Below are 10,274 nucleotides of genomic sequence, written 5' to 3'. Positions count from 1 at the left end.
CGTGCTAGCATGGTTTTTCTAATTAACTCTCCCGTGACGTGCCAAAGTGCATATTTTTATTTTTAGTTTGCTTGTGTGGTTTATTTTGGGGCTTTTGGGAAATTGTAGCTTGGATTTTACTTACAGCAACAAAACACAGTGATACACCAGACTTGTAAACTCCTTTAGGCATATGAAGCCAAATGAATTTTCAATGATTTGGAAAAATGAGCTATAGGTATCTGAGATTTGCATAGCTCTGTTGTTTTTTTCTAACAGGTCTTGTCATGAAGCAATACGAAAGATGTCCAGTTTGTATTCTTTTGCCTACACTATACACTTATTTCCAAGAAATGACAGTGAGAATTTTTGTGGAGTACCTGTCTTCACCTCACTTGTTATTGCTTGTTATGCATTTTATAATGCTATTTTACTATGATGTTTTGATCCTGCATAAGAGATTTAAGAGGTAGAGAAACATTGTTTCCAAAGTTCACCTAGAGATATCTTTATACTACAACTTCTAAAATAAAAAAATAGATCTAGTCACATGTTCAATAGGTACTTTTATTTTAAACAACAGCACACAAACACAATGACATAACAGGACCATTAGCTTAATACTGATAACATTCCTTGACAAGTTACTTATAATTTACATATATTGTTTTTATCTGGAACTATTTTAAATATTATCTTAAGATATACTGTAAAACACAAATCCTAAATATATACCAGTTGCAAACATAATGTGCTTAGTTACTGTTTTCCTTGTTATTCAAATAAAGTAACTTAAAGTTCTTCGAAATCATGTCCACTTGTGTTCATTGTTTCAGGATGCATGACTCGTCCCATGAATAGAATTGTACCTGTATTGGTTTAGAAGTAAACAAAAGGGGGTGAACAAAATAATAAAATATTTATCTTCCTTCTTGCTTACAATTAATGAAAATATGTTATTTTCTCCTTCCTTCCTTCCTTCCTTCCTTCCTTCCTTCCTTCCTTCCTTCCTTCCTCCTGTCCTTCCTTCCATCCTCTCTCTCTTCCTTCCTTTTCCCTTTCCCTTTCCTTTCCTTTCTTCTTTCCTTCTAGAGAAAGGCTCTTGCTCTGATGCCCAGGCTGGAGTGTAGTGGCTCTATCAGAGCTTACTGTAACTGTGAACTCCTGAGCTCAAGCATTCCTTCCACCCCCAACACCTCTAGTAGCTAGGATAACAGGCATGTGCCACCATGCCTGGCTAATTTTTTAAAATTTTTATTTATGTAGAAATGGGGTCTCACTATGTTACCCAGGCTGGTCTTGAATTCCTGGCCTCAAGTGATCCTCCCTGCCTGGAACTCCTGAAGTGCTGAGATTAAAGTCTGAGCCACCTCACCAGCCTTATTTTCATTAAAAAAAATCATTTCAACATTATAAACTATCTGATAATTCAGTTGGTCAATCTCCGGAAAAAGAATAAATAAATAAAACTGTGAAAAGAAATTATATGATGAGTACTGAGAAAAAAAATCTCCATTTAAAAAAGAGGTTCTTTGTGACCTAGTAAATAAAATTTTGTTTTCATAATAAACTTACCAGTTCTCCTGTTTCTGATAAGAAAGAAAAATGGATGGTCGACAATAACTTGAGGATACAGCACAGCCATCCTACTAATTGCAATCATTCCTACAGTGCAGAGAAAAAGTAATTATATGTCTGTGGATGTGCAGAGACTAATGAGTAATTCCTCAAAACCATCTATGCCTATCCACCTAATGCAAAGACAACAATTTACAGGAAACAAGATTTTAAAGACTTAACTGGAGAAAAATTATAAAGGTGTTAACATTTCTACTTGATCTTTTTAAAAAGCAAAACGAAACAAAACAAACACACACCACAAACAAAACAAACAAACAATTTCTTCCTTCTACTCCATTAAAAATAATAGGACAATTTATTCTGTTTGTTATGAAATGTTTATTCTCAGCCTCACATAAATATGTGTGTCTTTACTAAAATGACTTTTGAGTAAAAGGAAGGGGGAGAATAAAGAAAAAAATCCCCAAACAAAAACTGAAGAGAGTTTCTCTATATTTTCAAATCATTATTTCTTTTGTCTGAAGCGGGTATTTTTACATAGGAAGTCACCAGGTTTCTAGTAAGTGGTCAAGATGGCAGTGATTAAAGGGAAAATATAACAGTGAGAGATACAACGAGGTATCCTATGACTGGGCTACTAAATTCCCCTGAGATCCTCATTATAAGATGATATATACTTGCTGCAGTATAGTTAATTGTCAAAAGAAAGTCCAGATTACATGTAAGATTTCAAGCTGTCTTGATGCCTGAGGCTACTATGCTCTTATTTATTTCTGAAAATACTATCCTATCATGAAAGTGATAGAGGTGGGGTATGTTGGGATAGTTAGTGGGTACGAAAATACAGTTAAATAGAATGAAGATCTAGTATTTGATAGCACATCAAAGTGATTATAAGTCAACAATTTGTTGTACATTTAAAAATAACTAGAAAAGTATGATTGAAATGTTTGTAATAAAAAGAAATTATAAATGCTTCAGGTGATGAATACCCCATTTACCCTGATGTCATTATTATGCATTACATACCTGTATCAAAAATATCCCATATTCTCCATAAATATATACATTTGCCATGTAACCATGAAAATAAAAAATAAGAACTTTTTGCTGACAAAATTAAGAATCAATTTCAGCAAATAATTTGGTAGGAAGAAAAATGTTTAAATGGGTAGCAGGAAAATATTTAAAATATTTAAACAGGCAGCACAGCAGAAAAATCTATTTTCGCAGAACTGCCAATGTCCTCCTGTCTCTCATTAGAGAGAAAATGAAGATGAGAGTTATCTGTAAAGGGGCACTGGAGTGAGTTCACACTTCACATTCTATTTAGAAAATTCCGGCTGGTTCAGCATTTGCTTGACTTCTAAGTTAGAGCAGAGTGACTTTTTTGGCTTCATTTTGAAAATGACCCCACTCCCCACTCAAGATTGCTCTAAAAATACAAATCTAGAAGAGGGGAGAAGATTCTAGCAAACAGTACCTGAGACAGCAGCAGCTTCTGAGCCTTCTTCATTAACCTCTAGGAAGGACTTGTGAATTGCTTTGGAAAGAAAAATCTCCTTATTATCTGCAAAAAGAGAATCAGAAATTTTTTTTTTTCATTCAGAGATAGGAAAATATTTTGCCCTTTTGTTAAATGGATTTTAGAGATCTAAGAGACTGGGATACTGAAGAAAACCTAGGAGATAATGTTAAAAGATTTCATTAATGAGATAACCATTGAAGATGTGGTTTTTAATTTGCCCTCATTTTATATTCTTTTGCTAATTTTCTTTTCTGTTTTTATTGGTGGTTTTCCCATATGTATGTCTTATATTTTCAGAAAAAGTGGAAACTTTTTTTACTAGTGACTTCAAATTATTTCATAAGTCAAGACTAAAATATCTCACACATTGCTCTTTAATTTTAAATATAAAAGTATGAAATGAAAACAAGTAAAAATTCAGAAACAGCCAGAATAAAAAATTTTTTCCTTTTTTAACCTAATATTTAATTACTATGATAATGTAAATACCCTTGGCAAAGAAAAATGAAATTGACTTCTAGATTCATAATGTAAATTTATGAAAAAGTTACTTTCCATTACAATTAATTGGTTTATCTGAGGATTCACAAACACCTTTTATCCTAAGATAAGAGGAAATAACACATTTTTAGCATTAGGAGGACTGTTTTTCCCTTCCTATTTATGCCTGTTTTAAGGTAATGGCTGTTATAGGCTATATTATGTTCTACACAAATTTATATGTTAAAGTCATAACCCCCAGTACTTCAGAGATTGACTATATTTGGAGACAGAATTTTAAATTTAAATGAGGTCATTAGGGTGGGTCCTAATCCAATATGACTAGCGTTCTTATAAGGAGAGGAAATTTGGACACAGACAGGTACAGAGGGAAGGCCCTGTGTAATGGTTAATTAACTCTATGTGTCAGCGTGGCTGAGCCATGGTGCTCAGATATTTAGTCAAACTGTCTGGATGTTTCTATAACAGTGCTTTTAGATGAGATTGACATTGGTAGACTTTGAGTAAAGCAGATTACCTTCACAATGTGGGTAGGCCTCATCCAATCAGCTGAGGGCTTTAATAAAACAAAGATTGGCCCTTCCCAAGCAAGGAGGAATTCTGCCAGCAGGCTGCCTTTGGGTTGCAATTTTTTTCCAGGTCTCTACCTGAAGATTTTGAGCATCCAAAGCCTCCATAATGATGAGCCAATTCCTTAAAATTTTTCTCTCTTCATAAATATGTATATAATGACTAATTATGTATGTATATATGTTTGTATATTTACACATACATATGTTACAGGATCCTTGGGGTGTCGCTTCATCAGCTGGAAACCTCTGTTGCCAGTGGTGCCTTTGCCTGAGTTTTGCCTAGGCCTGCTGGGTTCATTGTGCCCACTAGGCCTGGCAGGCTGCACTTGGCTTGTGCTACCAGCCCGGATCCCACACTTGCCAAGGGCCAGCCAGGTGTAGAGTGGTGAGAGGCATGTGAGTGAGCGAGCATGGGGTCTGTCTGCTGCACACAGTCAGGCACTCTGGCTACGGTGGGGCAGGCAGCTCCAGGCACTGGCATGGGTGCTGGCTCACTGCTAGGCTGCAGCTGGACCAGAAGTACCACAAGCAGCTTCCACTGCTGGCACCAGGAAATGTGGTGGCGTTTGGAAGCTTGGAGACACGAGGAACCGCAGAGCTTCAAAGCGGGTGTCACAGCCCTGGCTCGGGAGCTACTAGGTCTGGGCTCCCTGAAGGGCCACGGCACTTCTCTTCTCTCTTCTCTCCTTCTTGCTGCCTACAACACGGCGAGCAAGGGGCATGTTTCAGCCCTATTTGTGTTACAGCTCTTTCAGTCCCGCCATTTGGTGGGTCCCAGGTTCTTGTCTCACATCCAGGAAGAATGAGGCATGTAGACAAGTGGAGGGTGAGCAAGGAAAAGAGGTGCTTTATAGAGTGACAGAACAGCTCAGAGAACTGCAGTGGGTAGCTCCTCTCTGCAGGCGGGTTGTCCCAACGAGTGTCCAACTCTTAGCAGAGAGGAGACCCACAGTGGGTAGCTCCTCTCTGCAGGCAGGTCATCCTGTCATCTGCTCAAGTCTGACTGAGTTTGGGGGTTTTTATAGGCTTCAGAGGGGAGGAAGTATGTGCTGATTGATCCATGGGTGGCCACAGGTGGCGCGGAAAAAGCACCGTAAGTTCTCATTCTGGTCCACAGAACTGGCAGCCTGGACCCCAGGCCTCAGGTCATCCCTGGCCTGAAGGTGGGGTTTCATTGGGGACCCTCCCCTTTCCACCCAGGAGCCTGTCTGCCTCCTGCCACCATTGGCCTGCCCTCCACAGTACCCATGGCATCCAGGCTGTCCGTGCTGAGCGGCGCCTGCAGGCCTGCACTGAGCTGCCTTTAGCCCCCTCTTGGCCTCCCTCCCATGCTCATCAGTGCCCAAAGTCTGGAGGGGGCCCAGTCGGCAGGGGGTTGATGTGTCAGCACTGCCCCAGGCATGTGCACACCCGGCCAGCTCATGACAGCACCTGGACTAGGCCACAACTTTGCTCAGAAATCAGAGTGGTCTCCGGGATCAGGGAGAGGCCAGGCAGTAGGAGCAGGCACTTCTGAGCCTGCAGTGGGCAGGGGTTTCCTGGGCCTGGAGAGTGCAGAGATGCCCAGGTCCACAGCAGCTGTGCCCAGGTTGGCTGGGCTCCTGCCTCTCCAACTCAGAAGGGGGCAGGCTTCCACTTCTTCCCAGCTCCTGCTGGCTCCGTGGAGCATGAAGCCCTGGCTGCTCCTCCCTCCCTTGCTGCAGCCGGGGTCATGGGAGCGGCCACTCCAGACAGGCCACCACTGCCATCATGTAAATATGACTAATATACCACGTGAAGATAGAGGGGACAGACGGCCATCTACACACCAAGAAGGGAGGCCTCAGAAGAAACCAACTTGCTGACACTTTTATTTCAGACTTACAGCCTCTAGAGCTGTGAGAAAATAAATTTCTGTTTTTTAAGCCACTCAGCCTGTTACTTGTTACAGCAGCCCTAGCAAACCATAAAATGGCATTCAATCTTGGGGTTTCAACTTTTCCCTAAGAAAGAAACAAAACAAACAAAAGATGCCTCAAATACATTTTTCGAAAGAGCACAGGAGAGTAAGAAAAAGAATTACTCAAATTTATAACCCCCCTTTCAATTCCAGGAGATCTAATTCAGATTTCAGATAAATAACTTTGTTGCTGATGTCCAGCACCATTAAAAGCATAATTGATTTCCCATTAGGTTGCTTAGTTAGACTTTGTAAGTATCAAGTTCTACCCACAAAATACATTTTCCTTCAAGCTTTGAAAAGCACATAATTATCTTGTACATATAAGGAAGGATTTTCAACATTTTGGTACATCTGTTACAGAGGACCTGATTACTTTGAATAAGCCCCAAGACAACTAACAATGGCATCTCTGAATATACTTTTAACGGGAACATTACTTCCTCAGATCTTATTTGGTATTAAGATATAAGTAGTGCATTATTAAATAGTCCATTTCACATATTATGATGTTTTCTTCTAGAATGTATTTGTTGACTAGAAGAAAAATAAAAAAGCAATCAAGTTTTCACATTTAGTAATAAAGTATAATTAGCTCCCTCAAATCCAAAAGAGTAGTGTTTTTTTTAAGAAAAATTTAAATTGTGTTAAGTAACCGAATATATTTAGTTGGTAAAATCAGCACATAAATTTCAAGACAGTAGCTGGGCGCAGTGGCTCATGCCTATTATCCCAGCACTCTGGGAAGCTGAGGCAGGAGGATCACCTGAGCCCAGAAACTCAAGACCAGCTTAGACAATATAGTGAGACTTCATCTCTATGTAAAATAAAATAATACTAATTTTAATTTTAAAATAGTAATAATAAAAAAGAAAACATTTAAAAAATAAATTTTAAGACAGTAAAATATATTAACTAGCAGCTATTTGATGCTGTATTATTTTCAGATTTTGCTGCCCATTTTCATCAGTCTGTGAGTTAAGCATCAAGAGCCAATATCATGACCTTGAATACAAAGGTGCTAGAACCAAGTTCCTACAGGGTAATGAGTATCCACATTGTCAGCTAAGCCCTTCTGAAGAATTCTAAAAGGGGTTCTCCTCAAAGACACCACATAATATTCCAACTACATCAATTTGCACATAGGAAATTGCCTCCAATAGCTACGACGCTTGACCAGCTGGCTGCAGTAGGCACTTTGAAATAAGAAAAATCAACCCGTTATTTCTAGCCTCTGTCCCAAATGTTGTAATATCCTCTAGTCACCTACTTTCTTGCCTGTTCGCACTTGCCCCACCAAAATGATGGTGGTGGTAGTTGTGGCAGGGATATTGCAAGGTACTTACAGCAGAAAGAGAAAGAAAACAAAGATGCTAAGGGTTATTCTCAGAGAGCTAGTTATTTAAAAGATAATGAACTGGACAAACTTTTAAACAAAATTCATTAAAAAAAAAAGAGATTGTCCAAATAAACAATATTAAGAGCAAAAAAAGAACATACCCAAGAATATGGAAAATAATTTTTTATCACAAAAAATACTATGTATAATTTTCTGCAGATAAATGTTAATTAACTTTATGAGATTATAAGTTATTTACTATGAATATCTATTATACATGATTTGATAAGTTTTGATAGATATACATATATCTGTGAACCTTTCTCCACAAATAAAATACAAAATATTTGGCTGGGCACAGTGACTCACACCTGTAATCCCAGCACTTTGGGAGGCTAAGGCGGGCAGATAACCTGAGGTCAGGAGTTCGAGACCAGGCTGGCCAACATGGTGAAACCCCGTCTCTACTAAAAATACAAAAAAATTAGCCGGGCGTGAAGGCGTGTGCCTGTGATCCCAGCTGCTAGGGAGGCTGAGACAGGAGAATCTCTTGAACCTGAGAGGCAGAGGTTGCGGTGAGCCGAGAACATGCCATTGCACTCCAGTCTGGGTGAAAAGAGTGAAACTCCATCTCAAAAACAAACAAACAAACAAACAAAAAACCAAAATATTTCCATCTATCCTAAAAAAGTATTTGTTCTTTTTTATGCGAATAATTTTGAAAATGAAGAGATTTACCATGAGCTAGATTATTTTATAGAAATGTGTAAATTATAAAATTGGGCCGGGCACGGTGGCTCACGCCTGTAATCCCAGCACTTTGGGAGGCCGAGGTGGGCAGATCACAAGGTCAGGATATCGGGACCACCCTGGCTAACATGGTGAAACCCCGTCTCTACTAAAAATACAAAAAAAATGAGCCAGGCGTGGTGGTGGGCGCCTGTAGTCCCAGCTACTCGGGAGGCTGAGGCAGGAGAATGGCGTGAACCTAGGAGGCAGAGCTTGCAGTGAGCCCAGATCCGGCCACTGCACTCCAGCCTGGGCGACAGTGCAAGACTCCGTCTCAAAAAAATAAAAATAAAAATAAATAAAAATAAAATTGAGTCAAGGAAAAAAAATAGAATATTTGAATAATCCAGTAACCATTAAAGTAATTGAATCAGTATACAAAAACTTTCTCCATCCTCGAAATTAAAGACTCCAAGCCTAGATGGTTTTCTAGGTGATTTTAACCAAATCTTCAAGGAACAGATAGGATTGCCTGTTGTAAAACCATTCTAGACATTAGAAAGAGAATAAAAGCTATCAAACTCATCTGTGGATATTTTACTTTGCTGTAAAAATTGAAAAAAAACCAACAATATAAGAAAGAAAATCATAGACCAAGCTCACCTATTAGCATGAAGATAAAATTCCTTAGAAATCAGAAAATTAAACTCAGCAACATACACAAATCATCTTTTTGAATGAGTTTCAATGGATGTTACAGTGTGTCATGACTCAGCAGTAGAGAAATGCTCTCCTGACTGCCTCCAGTTCACCTTAAAGCTTCCTCCGGGATGATCTTATCAAAATACAAATCAAATTATGCCACTACTCCACTTAAAACATTTTATCCCCTCTCCTGCTTGCTCTCCCTCTCACCTCACCTTCAGTATATTGCAAACCTCCATACCTGCTCAGTATAAACTATAAGGACCTCCATCAGGCTGCCTTTGCTTCCTTCCATTAGCATTCTTTGCCCCATATGCCGTGCTTCAAATTATATGAACTGAAACAGCCTCAACATAGCACGCTTTGTCATTTCTGTATCTTTGTTTCCCTAGAAGCTCCCTCAACTTTTGTTGTATAGTAAGACACCTAATCTAGTTTAGAAGCTCAGCATCTAGCTCTGTGAGGCTTTTTCTGCTCTCCTCTAATTCCTAAATCACTAAAGTAGATCTGATCACTCTCCTATTGAACCCAGAAACTAATTCTATTGAAGCCTTTCTAATATGTCATATTTGCACTGATGCTTCCCTCTTCCTGGACAGTCTACTTCCTTAAGGCAAGGATTGTGTCATTTTTCTTAGTAACCTTGTCTTCTGGCATATAGCAGGGTCTAAAGAATGAGCTAACCCTAGTAGAGGGAGTTTCCCGGTAATGTTCAATTTTCCAGTCTTTAACCCAGTATACTGTCATAGACAGGATTTCAGTAATTGTTGAACGAAAGTGGTTAACTATTTCATATTATAAGACTTTGGGTATATAAAGTCTTTCAGTGTCATCTGATGTGCACTATGACCACAACTCTGTTCATAATTATGGTTATAAAGTTTATTCTTGTAATAGGCCGGGCATTGTGGCTCATGCCTGTAGTCCCAGCACTACGGGAGGCTGAGGCAGGCCGATCACTTGGGGCTGATCGCTTGAGCCCAGGAGTCGGATACCAGCTTGGGCAACATGGCAAAACCCCATCTGTACAAAAAATTACAAAAACTAGCTGGGCGTGGTAGTCCCAGCTACTCAGGAGGCTGAGGTGGGAGGATCACCTGAGCTCAAGAAGGTTGAGGTTGCAGTGAGCCAAGATCGCACCACTGCACTCCAGCCTGGACACAGGGTGAGACCCTGTCTCAAAAACAAATTCTTTTTAAGTTTATTCTTGTAATAAATAAAACATAAGACAATAATCTAAAGTAGACGTTCCAAGAAAATTGACAACAGCAGCAGAGAGGGAAAAAGTGCAAAGGCCACATACGTGCTAAAAGACTTCAAAATCTGATTGAGTAAAAGAGTAAGGAGAATGGGATCCAGCAGACTAGTGCTATTGTATTTATTTCAAAGACAGCAAAGATT

At 39.3% G+C, this 10,274-nt stretch overlaps 1 protein-coding gene across 3 annotated transcripts in view; it reads right to left on the bottom strand.

Moving 5' to 3' along the window:
• Positions 1-525: 525 nt before the first annotated feature.
• SERPINI1 (serpin family I member 1) overlaps positions 526-10,274 on the bottom strand; it is an 89,776-nt gene continuing 80,027 nt past the window's right edge. For all 3 annotated transcript variants that reach the window (XM_034957693.3, XM_003817689.7, XM_003817690.6), the window contains exons 7-9: positions 3,044-3,130; positions 1,555-1,644; positions 526-848 (exon numbers count right to left, since the gene is read on the bottom strand). In XM_034957693.3, coding sequence (XP_034813584.2) covers positions 772-848; positions 1,555-1,644; positions 3,044-3,130 — 254 coding nt within the window. In that variant the 3' untranslated portion in view covers positions 526-771. The remainder of the gene's footprint in view (positions 849-1,554; positions 1,645-3,043; positions 3,131-10,274) is intronic.

This window comes from Pan paniscus, chromosome 2, assembly GCF_029289425.2.
Source record: "Pan paniscus chromosome 2, NHGRI_mPanPan1-v2.0_pri, whole genome shotgun sequence".
Lineage (NCBI taxonomy): Eukaryota > Metazoa > Chordata > Mammalia > Primates > Hominidae > Pan > Pan paniscus.
The sequence above is the reverse complement of the archived record's forward strand: the minus strand, read 5'-3'. Positions and strand labels throughout refer to the sequence as shown.